Source organism: Astyanax mexicanus, chromosome 7, assembly GCF_023375975.1.
Source record: "Astyanax mexicanus isolate ESR-SI-001 chromosome 7, AstMex3_surface, whole genome shotgun sequence".
NCBI classification, from domain to species: Eukaryota; Metazoa; Chordata; class Actinopteri; order Characiformes; family Acestrorhamphidae; genus Astyanax; species Astyanax mexicanus.
In genome coordinates this window covers 42487340-42506629 of record NC_064414.1, presented here as the reverse complement: position 1 = coordinate 42506629, position 19290 = coordinate 42487340, and the positions used below count along the sequence as shown (strand labels likewise).

Genomic DNA, 19290 nt, shown 5'->3' with positions numbered 1-19290 from the left:
ACTTAGCAACCACTTTAGAAATGATAGCAACTGCCTAGCAACCACTTAGCAACACCTTAACAACCACTAGGAAAACGATAGCAACTGCCTAGCAACCACTTAGCAACCACTTTAGAAATGATAGCAGCAACCTAGCAACACCCTAGCAACCACCTGGCAACACCTTAGCAACCACCTGTTATATGTTAGCAATTGCCTAGCAACCAGTTAGCAACAGCTTAGCAACCACCTGGAAAACATTAGCAATTGCCTAGCAACAGCTTAGCAACCTTTTCAGAAATGATAGCAACCGCCTAGCAACACAATAGCAATCAAAAGTTTAACCAAAAGTTTTACGATTTCAGCATTTAAACAAGCGTTTTTAGATTTCAGCGTTTAACCAAACGTTTTTAGATGTCAGCGTTTAATCAAACGTTTTTAGATTTCAGCGTTTAACCAAATGTTTTTAGATTTCATCGTTTAACCAAACGATTTTAGATTTCAGCGTTTAATCAAACATTTTTAGATTTCAGCGTTTAACCAAATATTTTAGATTTCAGCGTTTAACCAAATGTTTTTAGATGTCAGCGTTTTTAGCATTTAGCGTTAACAGCATATCAATGACTCTTCACACTCTTCAGACAGAAAAAGCTTAGCAACCATTTTAACTTTTTAACGTTATTAGCGTTCTTTTCCAAGCCAACTTAAAGTTCGTTCACGAACTTTACCTTTTCTAGTTAATATTATTATTACTGTTTTTATGATAATTTTTACAAGCCTGAGTTTTTGTTGCCCCCTTCTGCCCTTGGTGCCCTATGTGCAGATCACATGGGTGGAGCACCAGCACTGATCTCCAGTCCCTCTTTGGTCGTGGTGAAAACAATCAACAAATCCTGCAAAAATGTGGAACTACCTTTTCTAACTGAACACTCCAGAGCGCTATTCCAACAGGCCAATGCCTGTCCACATACTGCTCTCATCTCAAGAGCTTTCCTTAAAGACACAGATACTATGTTGTGGCCAATCTGTTTTTAATTTATTTTCAAACCACTTTCGATTGTGATTTGGATTTGACTTGATTGAACTGAAATCAATGGGCTTTTGGTTTCCAGACTATCAAAAATCAATCTAGATACAATGTAGATGTAGATGGGGAGATAGTCTAATCATAGCCTTACATATGTGGGACAGGGAGGACCCCCACCCCCCAAAGTGTCCTGTAGTGACCCCTCTGAATTCAGATTCCTTAATGAAGCATTTAGATGTTGGTGTGAAGCAGGTCAAGCAAACCTATCAATGCAATAATCAGAACTCTCTTCAGCTTAGATCAGCTTGGACTTGCAAGACAGATTCACTTAAATCCCTGATTGTAACACTGTGCTTTGACTCTGTTTTAAAAAAAAACTAATTTGTGGTGAAAAATCTGCTTAGAAACCCAGTCTTAAAGATGTTTTATTTTAGTATAATACTACCATAAGGATGATTGTACTATTTTATGATCCCTAGCAGCCTTGTTTGTAAGTCCTCTGAAACAATAAGCTTTGATAAATCAATAAAATATAAGTTAAAAAGAAACCCATTCCTGTGTGGAAGCAAAAGCGAAACAGACACAACATGATACAATAAAAAAACATCCTGAAATATCCTGAAAAGTTATTGCTGCAAGATCACTGAAGCAAACATCCGGTGATTAGTTGATTCAATTTAACCACATGTAACTTGTTCCAAAACACACATTAAACAATTCAGAGTGAGAAGACAGTGTCCGCTCCCTCTGGGCAATGGATTGTCATTAGTCTGTAGCATGAGAGACAGGAAAAAAGGGTCCTTGACCTGCAAGCAAGCAAGCAAAACAATATTAAGACTAAAATGAATTGATACAAAGAGCTTTCCACATGCTCCACATAGTGACCTGACCTGAGTGATGTTTAGGGCTTTTTGAAAAACACCCTGTATGCACTGTATTCTCTAACAGATTCCTGTTGTTGTTCTGTCTTTCAGGAATTGGTGTGCGTTTGTGCACAAGCGTGTGGTCACTATGGCGGTGGCCTGTGGCACTGAGAAATACACCATCAAGTCTCAGAGTCCTTGTCCTAGCGGAACACCAGACTGCCAGCTAGTCATGTGAGTGAGGCCCACATTATTGTGTGTTTTTTAATATTGAACACACCTAGTGCTGGGAGGTTAATCAGATGAATTTGATTCATTAAATGACTGTTTTAATGCAATTTTAGAAATTGTATAATTGAGATTCTACATCTTTACATATACAACTGTCAGAGGAAACCTCAGTAGATCCACTTGTGCTTCTATGAAGAAACCCTATAAAGGAGTGTTTATTATATTTTGCACTTTTCTTTAACTGAAATATAAGAAGGTGAATTTTGTTCAATATTAAAGCTGCTTGTAAGGTTAAACACAGATAACAGAAGATTATATAAGAACATTAAACAATGTTTAAAAAAAAACAATGGAAATAGAATAATACCTAATATTTGTTTTTTATTTGTTATCTGGGAGGGAAGCAGCTTTTTTAAGTAAAATAAAGTATGCAATAAGCAATCTACTTGCACAGTTTTTTTGTAATAAATGTAAAATGTAAAATAAATTATAGTTAGCTTGCTTATTTGATACCCCTAATGGTGTGGTTTGTTTCTATTTTGGTACTTCTACAAATAAAAAAACAAGAATAACATCTTTTTTTCAGTTGTTAAATCAGACTTAAAACAAATCTAAACTGTAATTAAGAATTGCTTATAAGTTTAAAGAATATCAACATTTTATTTTTAACAATATCAGTTAGTCCTAAAAACACCTACAGAAACTATAGAGTGCTGTATCTAAGATGTGCATTATGACTTGGATTATGAACTTAAATTGATGCATGCGTCCAATGCAGGTACAAGCTCTCCACTCGGCCGGTGTACAGAGAGAAGCAGAAGATCTTCACTGCACTACTGTGGAAATGCTGTCCAGGTCATGGTGGAACAAACTGTGATGAAACAGGTACTGAACAGTCATATCCTAGCCAACATCCTCATGTGGGGCTTCTATTGTGAACTATGGGCTGGCTAGGTGGGTTCCAGATCCACCTGCAGAACTGAACGGAACATCTGAAGAAAGCAGCTGAGCATAAATCCTGCCTACAAAAAACACTAGGTTTGCTGGTAGGTTGCTGGTTGCAAGGGCATACCAATCAGGATGAGAATCCAGCCTACAGATATACAGCTCTGGAAAGACTTAAGAGACCACTTTAGTTTCGGAATCAGTTTTTTTTATTTTGCTATTTATAGCTACATGTTTGAGTAAAATTAACATTGTTGTTTTATTCTATAAACTACAGACATTTCTTCCAAATTCCAAATAGAAATATTGTCATTTAGAGCATTTATTTGCAGAAAATGAGAAATGGCTGAAATAACAAAAAAGATGCAGAGCTTTCAGACCTCAAATTATGCAAAGAAATCAAGTTCATATTCATAAAGTTTCAAGTGTCCAGATATCATTATTTGGAGGAATAACCCTGGTTTTTAATCACAATTTTCATGCATCTTGGCATGTTTTCCTCCACCAGTCTTACACACTGCTTTTGGATAACTTTAAGTCACTCCTGGTGCAATAATTCAAGAAGTTCAGCTTGGTTTAATGGCTTGTGATCATTCATCTTCCTCTTGATTATATTCAAGAGTTTTTTTTTAATTTGTAAAATCAAACGAAAGTCATAATTTTTAAGTGGTCTCTTATTTTTTTCCAGAGCTATATGTCTATTGAATGGCCAATTATAGGTTTAATGAGCACAACAAGAGACCAGTCAGGATTCTTTCTATATTACACTCTCACTCAATCAGTCACATTCTCGCTTTGTCACACTTGAATGCTCCCAATATACAATGTCCTGATTTTTGGGGTAATATACATGATTTGTGGCTGTTATGGAGTCACTATCAATAAGTGTGATAATCCAGAGGGTCACAGGAGAAGTGAGATCTCTGCAGTTTAGATTCAAAATTTGGCCAAAATAAAGTTAAAGCACATATTAATCTCAAATGGGTCCCATCTAGACCCTATGCAGTGCAGTGAAAAAAAAATAAACAGATGCACTCAGGTTTAGCCCATTCTGGTTGTATCACTGATTCTGATGGAGCTCATCATTGACATCCAAATTTAGGGCCAACATGAACCCGTGAACCAAGCTTTTCTCATTTGGGCTACCAATACAAGGTTATATAGAATTAGCATGGCTTTCAATCCTTAAGAAACAAGAACCACAAAACATACTGTATCAGCCTTTCATAGCTTCAATCCTGTTTTGGCATTGATACAAAGGGTTGATGTTCTGAAAGCAACTCAACACTGATTTGGCTCTGTCATCTCTTTTTGCTCTCTAGAAGTCAAGATTTATAACTCTCCTATCAGCAGCTAATTTAGAGCAGATTTCCTGTGTCTTAAATGGTCCTGGCGACTCGTGGCTGATCTCATGGGAAAGGGCCATGTTTACATAAACTTGAGGGGAAACCAAGAGTAGTGACGCTCTCTATTGCTCTGTCTTTCTGTTTCCTAGTTACGGACAGCCACGTGTCCAACCCTGAGGACTCCAGCACATCTGGAAGGCTTCGTCCAGGAGGTCTGGTGTCCCAGCATGCAGGTACTGATCCTGACCTGGTACTCTGGCACTTTTAGTTGACTGTTTACCTGCTCCAGTGATGTTTGGTAACATTGGCCGAGCACACTGTACTTCTGCTCTGAAACAATATGAGGACATGATGAAGTGTGCTAGTGTAAACTGACGCTGGTTCTGGGAAGGTCATCACACCCATGGGAGAACGGAAAGGGTGTGTGAACCAGAAGTGCTCGCTCTCTGGGCATGAAGCAAGGCCACTAAGGGGGAGTGGCCAGCCCTCACGTGCACAGCCCAATCGCACTGCATCCACAGTGCACAAACGTGCTTATTGGAATAATAGTGTGTTGCAGAGCAAACTGTGAAAACCCCAGGCCTAAATATAGTCAACTGGCCTTTAGGCTGGTGTGGCAAACAATGAAGAGAGCTTACACAAAAGAATTTCCCTCATACTGCCGCATACACCCAAATACCACCCACTGTCCCCACTGACCAGGCATTGTTTGGAAAGATTAAACAAATATTCAGTACAGGAAAGTTATAAGCAGCATTTAAAGTTGGAAAAGAAAAGAAGTGACATCATTTGATTGACTTAATTTTACACTATATAAGGTAGTGTTGGAAGATAGTGTTGTGGGAATGTTTGGCCAAAATCTAGGTCATGGTCCTCAGGCTTAATCATCAATTTCTGCAGTCCAACCCGTTTGAAACCCTGTAAAGTACTTAATAAGATGAATAGTTTAATAGTTGGATTCAAGTGTGTGTATGGGTGAATGGGAGTGTTGAGTAAACACTACGATAGACTGGCAGACTGTCCAGAGAGTATTCTTACTTTGCGACTGATGATGATATAAATAAACGCATAGATAGAAACACTTAATAAATAGGGCCCAAACACTGAACCCTGCAGAACACCAAAGGTAACACAAAAGGAGCTGACTGCATCCCACTCACTCTCACAAACTGTGGTCAAATAAGACAAGAAACAAGACAGTGCAGTGCTAATGTAGTGTTAGTGCAATGTCTGGGTTACCCAAAAGAGTGTTTAGTTCCCTAATCTGGACATAATAAACATTAATTGCAGGTAACATGTAGAATAAGGTCACTAAAGCATATCACTTAGTGCAGTCGTGACTTAAAGCACTTGATTATTGATATCATGGTTGTGGCTTCAATACCCACCTTAAATAATTTTCCACAGTTGGCCCTTTGAACAAGGCCCTCAACCCTCAGTGCAGAGGGTTGCGATTGCTATACTACTGTGTAGATAAAGGTGGATGCTAAATTGCATTTGTGTCCAACATAAACAGTGAAAATAGTGTGTCTATATATTAAAAACTAAAAAGCTTTTTTTTATAGTATATTCATTTGGAATGCTCTGTCCATTCTCCTCAGGGTCTGATAGGCCACCCCACAGTGAGAACCGGGAACAAAATGACCATGAAGATCCAAATGGTTCTCTATACCTGAGCTCCAGAGAGAATCAAACGGAGGAGCTCAGCTACGACTATACTGACAGACCCCAAGATGGCCGTGAGCACCACAATGAGAGAGCAGGTAGGTTCAGTACTAAACCTACTAGAGTGCTAAATTGCTGAAAGAAATATATTGTAGGATCACCGGCAGCTGATTAACAAGGCGAGAGAGTACGAATGAACACGAGCAAACAATTATTTCTGTTAAAATGGCAGCTCATCAGGGATGTTCTTATTCACCCTCTAACCCAATACCAGGAGGGTAAATAATGCTTCACCAGCATAACCTTCACAACTAACACACAAACACATGCATGCTGCTGCCAAATATGTTGGGGTTCGTTGAAGAGTCCTCCTTATTCCTTATATACATTATACAGCTCTGGAAAAAATAAGAGGCCACTTAGAAATTATGAGTTTCTTTGATTTTACCAAATTTAAAACCTCTGAAATATAATCAAGAGGAAGATGGATGATCACAAGCCATCAAACCAAGCTGAACTGCTTGAATTTTTGTAGCAGGAGTGAGTAGCATAAGGTTATCGAAAAGCAGTGTGTAAGACTGGTGGAGGAGAACATGTCAAGACGCATGAAAACTGTGATTAAAAAACAGTGTTATTCCACCAAATATTGATTCCTAATCTCCTACAACTTTATGAATATAAACTGTTTTTCTTTGCATTATTTGAGGTCTGAAAGCTCTGCATCTTTTTTGTTATTTCAGCCATTTCTTATACCATTGCAAATAAATGCTCAATAGTTTTATTCGAAATTCGGAAGAAATATTGTTCATGGTTTATAGAATTAAACAACAACAATGTTCATTTTAGTCAAACATATACCTGTAAATAGCAAAATCAGAGAAACTGATTCAGAAACTGAAGTGGTCTCTTAATTGTTTCCAGAGCTGTATGTGTTAATTAATATTAAGATTTTTAACAGAACCAGTAAAAGGCAAATACCTTTTTCAGGTAAAATTAAACAATTAAGACACAATAGTCTTAATGACAAAAGTCCTAATGACAATATGCACTTTTGTCCCATCAGAAGGATAGCTGGACTAATTGAGTTAACTAAACCAACACATTGCTTGTTTGATCATTGTCAGGGTCTGTCTGGTCTCCAGCCTGTCTCCTGCATATCCTTACAGCTCGAAAACACAGGATCCCTGCAGCAGTAAATAAGGCAGTAGTTAACTTGGGAAAACCTTTGTTGGCTGGCTGTCCAGACTGCCATTCCTGTGTAGTGTCACCTCCCGCTCACTGTCCCCACTCATTAAAGCTTCCTGACCAGGATATCCGTTCTTTCACCGGCAAGAAAAAACGCCTCTGTACATTGTACATAAGGTACAGAACTGAGAAAGATGTAATAGCCTATATGATTGATATACAGAAGTTCTGATAGGATAAGGACATGTTCTGTCGTCACAACAGTACCACTGTGAGACCATTTCCGGATCAGCTGCAGTGGTATAATATACACAAAACAGCACATTATTTCCTTCCAGATTAGGAGAGGAAAGAATGGGGTAATCTCAAAGCCGTTTGGGCCCGTTTTACACTCCTAAATTAACTCCTAATTACTCACAAAATCGGCCTAAACAGAATGGAACGAGGGGCAGTGGATTGACCTAATGAACAGAAATATACCATAACATTCTCAAAGGTACACTCTAAAAAGTGGTCAGTACAACTCACTAAAATTAGAAGATCTTCAACCTGAAAACGTGAAATGTTTATTGAGCCAATGAAAAACGTCCAGTGAAGTTGGGAAGCTGCAAGGCTTCAGTGTTCCTGGCTGTAAGAGCAAGTTACCTATATTCTGTATTGCTGAAGTTAATAGGTGTTGGCCTGGTGCCACCAGTGTTCACTCTTTTGCTAGCCCAGGATTATGCTATCAGTCTTGGCAGATTTGTTTTTAACTGTGTCTATATTAAGACAAAATTTGGATAAAATTGTCAAAACTAAATTCCTAAACCCTTGATATCCAAAGTTGAGTAAATGAAAAGATTGTGTGAACAGAACTTAGTTGAGTAACATATTATTTTTTTTTATATAATATTATTTCTAATTTGTATTTCATTACCCAACCCACTCATTAGGACTCTCCGTATCACTAGTGATGCCCCAACACCTGGAGGGTGAAGACTAGCTAATGCGTCCTCTGATACATGTGAAGTCAGCCACCGCCTCTCTTCGAATTGCTGCTGATGTAGCATTACAGAGTAGCATCACAGCGTGCACAGCTGCGGACATCACCCTTTGGAGTGATGAGGTGAAAGAGCGCCATCTACCTACCCAAGGAGAGTAAGGCCAATTGTGCTCTCTCAGGGCTCCAGTAGCCGATGGCAAGCAGCATGAACAGGATTCAAACAGGCGATCTCCTGATCATAGTGGTAGCATAGTGGCAGTAGCTTAGCCCACTGGACCACTCAGAGCCCCCTTACATGTTATTTTCAACAATTTAACTGAAATAGTTAAGAGTTGAGCCAACAAATATATATATATTTTTGTTGCAGTGTACTGTAACGTCATCTTAATATAATGTCACCATCATTCAATGTTTGTGTTTTTTGCAATGGCTTTGAGAAGCTCTCCCCTCAGGCTACTGAAACTGGGCCCAGGTCTCTTGAGGGAGGTCTCAGACCCTCTTAACTGACCCCCATCCCCTCAGAGGGGGGAGCAGGGGGTTTTCCTGCTTGCGTGAAGTAGTAACTCACTGGAGAAGAAAATGCCCACTGCATGATAAACACTGCCCTATCGCTGCCCTATCACTTGTATCTCACTCTAACCTCTGAGAGGAAACAGGACAGAGTGGGAGTCTGGATTGTGTCCAGATATCTAAGTGGGAGCACATGAAAAGCAGGGGGCCGACAGGGGCCGACAGAGCTCCCACGAGGGCAGATCAGTCTCCGCATGGACGGCTGGATACACAAACACACACATACTCATAAAATTCATTTCCTATTCTCACTTCTTCACATTCCCTCAAAGACAAATAACTTCTCGTCACTTCTATGCATGTCTTTCTCTTCAGCATGGAAACCCAGCAGGAGTGATGATAAAGGGCCTGAGGTTGTAGAGGATGACCTCTGCGTGACTTAAGGCATTACAAATCCTTCATACACAAAGTGCCGTGAAAATAAATCCGCTGTTTTGGCAGCGAGACTGTACCCACATTTTAAAACCAATTTCCTTTACTGGCAGGTAATCATAATAATCACAGAAACATAAGAATCTTAGGTAAATTTCACGGTTGCTAATCGTTTCCTTGTGTGCTGCATAATTAGTTTCATCACAAGCACAAAGCACCACTTTGTCACAATCTATCTGATATCAAACGTAATTGGAAGCAAATGTCTACAGAGTCAAGACTGCTAAGCACTTAAGGTTTGATGACAGCCGTCTTTGTTGAGGTCTTATACTCCTGAGACCTGGCAGTTCATATTTATCCACTGTAGTAGACCTAAGTCTGGGACCTATAAATCAAGCACCAGTTATGCAATCTGTTTAATCCCAATGGACTTCAAGACGACATCCTTGGTAATAGGGGTGTGATTAACAGAGTACAGACACTTTTTTAAATCCCGGCCATGGCAGCCTCAATAAAAGGACAAGTGATGGATTCTATGCAGATATTAGGGTTCTGCTAAAGATCCATTTGTTGCATTAGAATTATAGATTCTTAATTTGACTTTTTTTCAGTAGTTTTAACCCTGTCAATGTTTTTCATTGTCCTATGTTTAATGTTCAGTGTTTTCTTCATTTTGGTGTTTTTATATTCATTAAATTATTTTTTTTATATAAAAATCCACATACAGATGCTAACATTTTATAACCCCTACATATGAAGATCAAATAATACCTGATGTTCACTACAAATGACATATGATAAAAATATATTTATTTATTTATTTATTTTTACTATATTATTTATTTTACCCAAAATCCATTTTTTATTGAAAAGATTTAAATAAAATATAATTATTAAAACCATTTTTTTTGGTCTTTGAGAGGATAAGATATTTTATGTTGCACCTTTCGCTTACATAGCTGTACAAATGCACCCTAAGCTTGTCTAGTGTAAACCTATTGGTACCAAGCCCAATTTGCCAAATCTAGATTAGAGGGTAGTAAAGTGAAACTGTGTTCCCTTGAATGATGGCACTCATGTAACAGCCACAGTGGAACTGTTACATGGTCATTGGCCAAAAATGTCATTCTTATTTTCATATTTCTTTCAAATTTTAGATCTAACAGAAATTAATCAAATATTTGCCAAAAAAATTTAATAAACTTAGATAAGATAAGATAAGATAAGATAAGATAGCACTTTAATGATCCCAAAGGAAATTGCAGTGTCACAGTGCTGTACATACGACACACATAATCAAACAAAAAAATAAATAAAAAAGACAAAAAAAAACAACAAAAGTTAAATAGCTATTAGCACACAAAGAAAAAATAACAAATAAATAAGCATGGCTAATGAGCGTATTTTAGGTGTATTAATAGGCAGCATACCACTGCAGTTCAGATAAGAAGAATAACAGTAAAATACTAATAAAAATGCATGATTTAGATAATACCACACAATAATAATGATAATAGAATAAAATGACATAGGATGACATAACAGTAGGTTTAGATCAGCACTGTTCAGAAAGTAGAAGATCAGTAGTGCCCCTACAATAAGGAGACTCATTATAGAGTTTAATAGCAGTGGGAAGGAAAGATCTCACATGACGCTCTTTAGTACAGCGTAGCTGTAACAATCTGCCACTGAATGTGCTTTTCTGTTTCACCACTGTGGTGTGTAGAGGATGTGATGCATTGTCCATGATGGCAAGCAGCTTATTGAGAGTTCGTTTTTCAGCCACAACATTCAGCGTATCCAGTTTGACTAAGCTTATTGTTAGCTTATTAATAGCATAAAAGTCACATGGCTGAAAATGCTAGCTGGTGGTTTAGCTAGCTAGTTACGTCAATATTATCTTTTTTAGGCTAAGCTTAAAGTTTGACAATGCTTTCAATGGGTTACAAGGATTGTTAAGCTGAGGTTGAATACTTGAAAAATTAGGGACTCTTCATTTACTCTTTCTTCTCAGATCCCTACAACAGTGTGGATGAAGAACATACAAGTCCTCCTCCAGAAGCACCTTACCCAAACCAGGGAGTCCTGCCCATCCATTATCTAAAGGACATTATAATGTCTCATCTTCAACCTGTACTGGACAAATTCAACACCACTCTGGAGCGATTATCAGAGGAGGTGAGGAGCTTAAAGAGTGACATGGCAGATCTGCAGCTCAGCACTGAGATTGAGATGGAGTCTGCAGTGGAGGGAGGTGGAGCAGGTGAGGAGCTGCAGCAGTATGAAGACAAGCTGAAGAACACCTTCCAGCAGCTGGAGGAACTCAGGAGTGAGCTTAACCTCCAGCGAGATGAGATGGAGGAGAAGCTACACGCACAGCAGGTTATGCTGACCTACAACCTGACCAGCTTCAAGACTGATGTGGACCTCAAATTCAAACGCAACCAGAAGACACTACAGGTAAGAAGGCACATACTTAGACCACCTTCTTGTTTCTATAACAACTGTCCATTTTATAGTCCACATTCTGCACTTTTAGAATTACAGACGGTAGTCCTGTATCTGTTTCTCTGCATACTTTATAATCCTCCTTTCACCCTGTTCTTTAACGGTCAGGATCTCACAAAACCACAACAGAGAAGCTGGGTTAATGTGTTAATGTGTTAGTTTGTGCTGTGCTGGAATCAGTGGATCAGATGCAGCAGTGCTGCTGGAGTTTTTAAACACTTCAGAAGTGCAGAAGTAAACACGAGGTAACCACATGGTTGGACACGTGTTTGTAAACGCATGTGTCAAAAGCTGTGCACCTCAGTCCAGCACAGTTTTGTTCAGATATTTCCAGTTACAGCTGAATTTATGCTTTTAATCCCAGAAAAACAAAAGCTATTTTTAACCTTTTAATAAGCATTTTAAATGGCCAATTAAGAGGCCAATTACTTTTGTTTTGCTGTTTTCCTTGGGTTTTGAGGGCTCGGCGCTGACTCAGCACTTGATCAGTTGGTGGGGGCGGGGCTGGTGAAGTCATGGACCCTGCTTCTTTAAACTTGCTATATATAGTTTAAAAAAGTATGTTTTTTTCAATATCATGCAGCCCTAGCTCCTATATGCTCTTTGAAGGGAAAGTGTAGAGAAGGTGGTCATAATATTATGACATGACTATGTACAAGAAGTACGGACAAAATATTTCCACTGCAAGCTGCATTTCCTGACCTGAAAAACTTTAGACTTTCCTACAAGAGCCAAATCCACATGTTAATCACTTAATCACTAGCTCAAAACCATGGAATAGGTGAATTAGGTTAAAGAAAACAACAAAAAAAACAGTCTGGTACTTTAGGCTACCGAGCCTACACTATATGTCCAAACACTTTGAGACACTCCTTGTAATTACTCAATATGTTGACTTTTGTTTGCACCCATTGCTGACACAGATGTCCAAATATACACACACAGCCTGTCTAGTCCCTGTAGAGAGGTACTGCTATTATAATAGAACTTTTTGAAGTAACATTAACCTATCAGCACCATGCCTATTGCATTGAACTGTATTCTATGGGATGATTATGCTCTATCTAATATTTTTGGAGGAGCTGAGGATAAGGTGAAGACAAGATTATGTCGTATCCTAATTTCTCTTAGCACTGAATGCAATGGTATCCTCACAGCAATGCTCCAAATTTCTAATAGAAAGCTTTTTTTGGACAGTGAAAACAGAGACTCCAACAAAAGCAGGATAAACTCGTAATTCCATGAATGAAACATGGAACTATGGAAAGTAGGGAGCTCCAGCATGTTAAGCTGTTAACTCATCTATACCTAATGGAATAATCAATTTATTCCCTTCAAAGTGCAGTGTGGAATAGTCTCATGTCGGAATACAGAAAATGGTATACTTAATACATGTTATTGATGCCCAACAAAAACATTGCATCTCCACTCTTGCTGTTTTTCACAATATGACTGAATTTGAATTGGGCAGTTGTTGTTGTTTTTTTTATATTGTGGCAAATAAATAAATAAATAAATTGACTAATAGAAATGCTCCAAATTTACCAGGAAAAAATCTTTTACATTGGCTTCCATTTAAAGTTACCAAGTTTTTTCCTTTACCTTTAAAGTTTTATAGCTTTTGAAAGTTACCAAAAAGATATTTTTTTCTGAACATTACAGTTAATATACTGCAAATATCAGCCCAACCTAATCACTCCAAACATCGGCTCACTTTCTTGACTGTATACAATTTGGAACAGTCTTCTATCTATAATGTAGCACCCTGCCTCAGTTGGGGCCCAGACTTTGAAATGCAGCTATAATCTGAATTCAAAATGTGTGTTCTCTCCTAGACGAACCTCCAGTTCCTGAATTCTTCACTTTCAGAAGTGAAGCAGGAGCAGGAGCGGCTGGAGGAAGAGATTCAGAGAGTTAGAGCACCTGCAATAACGACTCCATGGCAGGAAAAACCTCAGGAGGACACGGCTGTTTGGGAGGCCATTGCCCGTCTGGATAATAAAGTGGTCAACAACACTGTGAGACTCGACACTCTAAACGAAGACCAAGTCAAAACGTCTCAGAATATTGAACACTTTCAGAGGGTCGTAACGTCTCTAGAGGATCGCATAACGAAGACTGACCATAAGAGTGAGGAGAGGTACATTGAGGCTTTCCTGGAAGTTGATGGAATCAAAACTGCAGTTCAGAGCTATGTTCATGAACAGGTCAACAATATTACAAACCTCCTGCAGGAGATGGAGGTAGACGTGGACTATTTGTACACACAGTTCTACAAGAACGTCAGCTCTGGTAGTACGGACTGTAACTGTAAAGGCCTCACTGCTTCCGTGGCTCAGCTGAAGCAGGATGTTGAGGACATCAAGATGCTGGCTAATCAGAACAGGATAGCTCTGGATGGTGCAGCAGTAGAGAAGTTAGAGGGCTTTGGAGGTGAAGACTGGCATCCTTCGGTTGATGACCTGAAGTTAGGCTTACAGAACGTACAGAACTCTTTGGCGTTTGAGCAGAAGAAGAGCAGAACGCTCCAACAGAACGTATCTATGCTCCATGGCTCTGTCTCAAGCAATCAAGTGGACATTGAAGGTCTGCAGAGACAAAGCATTAACATGGCTAAAGACATGAAACTCCTGCACGGCTCCTTCTCCTCTCTCCTGAAGGATGCCATACGTCACACAGAAATACTGGAGATCCTGCTCGGTGAGGAGGTGCTGGAGTTCATGGACTGGCCTATCCATGACCAGGAGACCCATTCCATCCCTGCACTGAAGGAGAAAATCAGGGACATGCAAGAACAGATCAATGGACACAGTCAAAGCCTGGCCTCCATGCTGAACTCTGCTCAACCTGAGGACACTGCCGCAGACGAACCATCAGTGCTGGTAGACTGGGTTTCAGGAGATTCAAAAAGGAGACAAGGACCTCCTCTTTCACTTGATTTATCAGAGGACCTCCCAGACTACTCAGACAGTGAGTTCCTCTCTTTGGAAAAGACGGTAGAACAACTTCGAACACAAGTTCTCAAGCTTGAAGAGCAGCGCTGCGATTGTACAAAAGGCGCTGCCCCTACAGACATGGAGGCGAAACTGCAAGCAGAGCTAACTACAATACGCAAAAATCTTGAGGACCATCTCCACATTTTTAGCAGCGTTTTCTCTAATATGGAAGGTCTAGCTGGCTCTGATGCAACAGTGGACTTGGATAAGCTTTATGCACTGATGAAGAGAAAAGACACTAAACCACAAAGCAAGAGGCAAGTGACGAGAGCCAATGAAAGAGTAGAAGAGCCCGTGGAGCGTGTAAAACTCCGCAGCAAGAGGGATGCATCTCTGGAAGCAGCAGGTAAAGTTTCTACCCTCAGAAACCCTATACATGTATAGCAGTATGAAGTGTAAATTGATTAGGCAGTGTGTCCTAATGGGTTGGCTTGGGAACATCCACATCTGTATAGGTTGTGAGGCTCAAGTGATAGTGTGTGCCAGATGGATGGAACAAATATTCTGATAGTTCTAAGATATTCTGAGTTCTGCAGACATTTAACATTCCTTGATCCACAGTGCTTTGGGTGCACCCGGAACATTAGAGAGTATTAGTACCCACAGTTGGCAGCACAGTGGGTGGTAATGATGGTGAACGGTGGCATCTGGCTAAATTTGTCTGTACAGAAATGTAATTGAAACATAAATCACATTCACCTTCAATACAGAAGACCCTATACACATATTCTGAAGATCATTTCAGTGTTTTTTTTACTTCCATGGGACATGCCAAAAGTCATGGGACATGTTACTAGTTCTTGCAAGTGGTTGCGAATTGGTTAAGCTTATAGACCAGGTCAAGCTCTACCGTAGATATGCCGAAATATAGACTTTGCTGCATAACACTAATCAGGCTGATTTAATATCATTTCCGGATCGGATACTGGAAGAAAATGAGAACTAATCCGTTTCAATCCTGCAACAAACATAGCCTGAAACAGCAACTTAGAAACCTGGGTCAGAACTTAGGGTCAGTCAAACTACGTCACAACTGGAGCAGAGAGGATTAAGGGTCTTGCTCAAGGAACCAACAGTTGCAGCTTAGTGAATTCAGGTATGAAACCCAAAACCATGTTATGATCAAAAACCCAGCAGTATGTTACCTGCATGTTTCATATTGTGTGGTAGTTGAGTATCTGAGTAGTTTAAAACTGACAGTAATTTTAGATGCTTATCTTGTTGCAGCATTACATACCAATGCTGCAAATTCCTATTTGAGTTGACCCCCCCTCTCATGGACATGTACATGTGCATTTGTTGACAAACTGAGAGATGCAGAACCAGTAAAGACAACATTTAAAGTAAGCGAAGCATATTGTCACTGTGCAGAGAAACACAACTTTACAAGAGAGAGATAATACGTTCTTATAGATTCTAAATCTATCTAATAACCTTCAATGGAAGTGAATGAGTTTGTTTCAGGTCATTTTGTAGAATATCTAGTGGTCCATTCATCCAATGTTGGACCAAAATTTAGATTCAATATTTAGATGTAATAAAAAAAAGAAAAAAAAAGAAAAATACTCATTTCTTAGATAAGAGTGGTCTGAGTGTAGTGCATGGAATCACATTTTTGGTAGCCATGTGACAACATCTCCCTCTGGTGAACGGCTGCTGCTCCTGCACCATTAAGCCTAGATGTGCAAGCAGAGGTGAAATAGAGGCACCAACTGGCCCTAACTGCTGTTGATCACTGTAATTCACAATATATACAATGCAGTTGCAGCTAGTGCTGGGCCATATGGGAAAAATCATTTATCACAATACGGATTTTTTTTATATCACGATAACGATATATATCATGATATACCACATTTAAGTATGTTTTCAGTCATTCTTTAAAAAAAATATGACAAAATAATTGCTTACTTTTTTCCAACTTTATTTCAAAGTGACATTACACCCAACTTTCACAAATGAGAATTACTACCGTTTAGTGCAGCAATATATATGTATCAAATAAAAACAGATGAGGTAGATGTAGCAGTTAATTTTTCTAAAAGAACAATGCGTCTCCATTGTTCAGCTCTCATGAGTTTAATAACGTAAAGCATGTCGCAAACCGGCGTGTCCGTCAAATAACGCAAGGCAGCATCATGTTGCAAAACCACATTACTTTTTGCGAAGATTACTTTATTATCACTTATATAAACCGAGTTTATGCACAGTGACAACGCCAATACATTTCACTGTAGCCTACTTTATATATTTGTATGAATAATTGATGAAATTACTGTAGAAACGATAGGGACGATAGAAGGTAAGTAGCACAATAGACACTTTTCTATCGTCCACACGATATTCATCGTCATATCGCACAGCACTAGTTGCAGCCAATAGGATACGACTGACAGCTGATTTTCCCATTGCATCCAAAAAATTGTCATGCTGCCCAGAACACGAGGACTAAACTTGATTGTTCTCTTGTCTTCCTAGTGCTCAGCCAGCTTCCTGACAGCGCACTCATGTTCCTCGCCAGCTGGAAAGAGGGCGTCAACCAATCCGGCACAGTCGTATTTGAGATGGTGTCTCTAAACCGTGGCCAAATGTACTCGCCCACAACCGGCATATTCCGGGCACCCACTTCCGGAGTTTACCTGTTCGTGCTGACGCTGGACTTCGGGCCTGGGCCCTCCTTAGCACACCTGAAGAGAGGGGAGGAGGTGGCAGCCACCCTGCACCAGAGCCAGAGGAAGCCGGCAGGGCCCGCCACTCGAGTCTGCCTTCTGCAGCTAGAGCAGGACGAGGAGCTTCAGCTTCAGATGGTGCAGGGTACTCTGGAACAAAGCAATCCACAGGACAACACCTTCGCAGGACTGCTGATCTTACAGACCACCTGAGTACCCTCTTTGCTGACTTGAAAGAGTTGAGAGACACACACTGAAATGAAAAAAGATGGTGAACAGCAGCCACTTTTTAATGTTAATGCTTATACAGCTTTTCACAGCTACAGTATTCGTTTGATCACTGATTGATTAGTCTCAAATCTTGTCTTATGTGTAATGAGAGACTTGCCAGTCTTTCCCTCCAGGCAGAAGTTCAGCTCCATTGTTGCACAGGTCCATTAATGACCAAGTATGTTGGTGTGGCTCTGATCTCTTCTGTTTTTTTCCCCCACATTTTTCATGTTTGTCACACTTGTTTCAGGAATTCAAATCAAAATTTAATGTAAGACTGAAACAATCTGAGTTAAACGCAAGATGATATTGAAGCACAATAATTTGGAAAGGGTTACACAGTTGTATAGCTTCGGGACATCAGTGAATCATCTTTCCAGCTTTTCACACACATAAGACTAGCTATTTGTGATTCCACCATTAGAAAGAGGCAAAGCAACAAGGTTTTCTAAGGAGAGTCACAAGGAAAAACAAAACTCAGACTCTGGTTTCTTCTTACCCTTGATATGATTCGTATGGGCAGGTGTGAACCCAGCAATTTTACACTGATACAGGCCAAAATAACCACACCTTAGAGAAGTAGCATTCCCTGTCCAGTCCAAAATGAGCAATAGGCTCATTCATTTGTGGTGAGAAAGAGATCAGACCTCGATCCAAACCAACTTTAAGCTTTAAGCATTAAATGGTCCACAGACAGGTGTTATATTGTTATATAGTGTCTACGTAAGTGAGTGTGATTATGCACTATGAGGAATATAAAGGCTCACAATAGACAAAATTACATTTTAAAGAGCTGCAGCCCTTTTGAAATATTGTTCTGTGGATTGATGAGACAACAGTGAAACTTTCTGAAGGCAAAGGCATCCACATCTGAGGCAAAGCTAACAACCTTGTGCAATTGTGTGGAGATATCCTGCCACTTTAGGACATCAGCCATGATCTAAAGCTCTATAGCAGGTCTCTGAACAGAGATCAGAAAAAAACAGGAGCGGCCTTGTTAAAGTTCTAACTTTAACCTTGTTTGAACTCTAACTTTAACCCTATTGAGAGGCAGAGGAATGACATTAGAACAGGAAGATCATGATTGAAAGTCCTCCACTCTTATGGCTGAATTAAAGCAATTCTTCAAGAATTCAAGATGGCCGTGGCTTGACAGTGGTTTAAATGAATGATTTCCAGTTACAGCAAATGTTTGGGGCTACGTGTTGCTGCTGAAGGTGGCAGATATGGCTTGGGTAATATGGTGATGCTAAATATTTTTTCTTTTTCTTTGAATAAATAAAAAGATGTTTCCCAAACCACCTGGTCACTTTGTGTTAATAGTATCTGAATTGTGTGATTAGGTTTTAGCCACATGCATTAGGGATGTTAGAAAATATTGATATATCTAAATGATATTTCATTGTGCAATACTTTATACATTTTGAAAAACACAGCACTGATTTTTAGTTATTGGTTTAGGTCAGATAGTGGCATGGTGTTGTGATTAAAATGAACTAGATAGCAGTGTTTTACTCTGTTGTTATATCAAACTATTTTATTTTTTACTCAGACTTCATAAATAGAACAATGTTTTCCTAAAAAAAATATTTAATTAATGCAATATATTGTGTTGCATACAGTACTACAATATATTGTGATTAATTGTAAAGCCTGTATTGTAGTATTGTATCCCCAAGTTG

At 39.3% G+C, this 19290-nt stretch overlaps 1 protein-coding gene across 1 annotated transcript in view; it reads left to right on the top strand.

The window, feature by feature from the left end:
• mmrn2a (multimerin 2a) overlaps nucleotides 1-18906 on the top strand; it is a 35597-nt gene extending 16691 nt beyond the window's left edge. Inside the window, exons 2-8 of the mRNA XM_007258759.4 lie at nucleotides 1981-2103; nucleotides 2879-2985; nucleotides 4541-4624; nucleotides 5993-6154; nucleotides 11180-11625; nucleotides 13509-15015; nucleotides 17148-18906. Coding sequence (XP_007258821.3) covers nucleotides 1981-2103; nucleotides 2879-2985; nucleotides 4541-4624; nucleotides 5993-6154; nucleotides 11180-11625; nucleotides 13509-15015; nucleotides 17148-17551 — 2833 coding nt within the window. The 3' untranslated portion in view covers nucleotides 17552-18906. The remainder of the gene's footprint in view (nucleotides 1-1980; nucleotides 2104-2878; nucleotides 2986-4540; nucleotides 4625-5992; nucleotides 6155-11179; nucleotides 11626-13508; nucleotides 15016-17147) is intronic.
• Nucleotides 18907-19290: the final 384 nt, after the last annotated feature.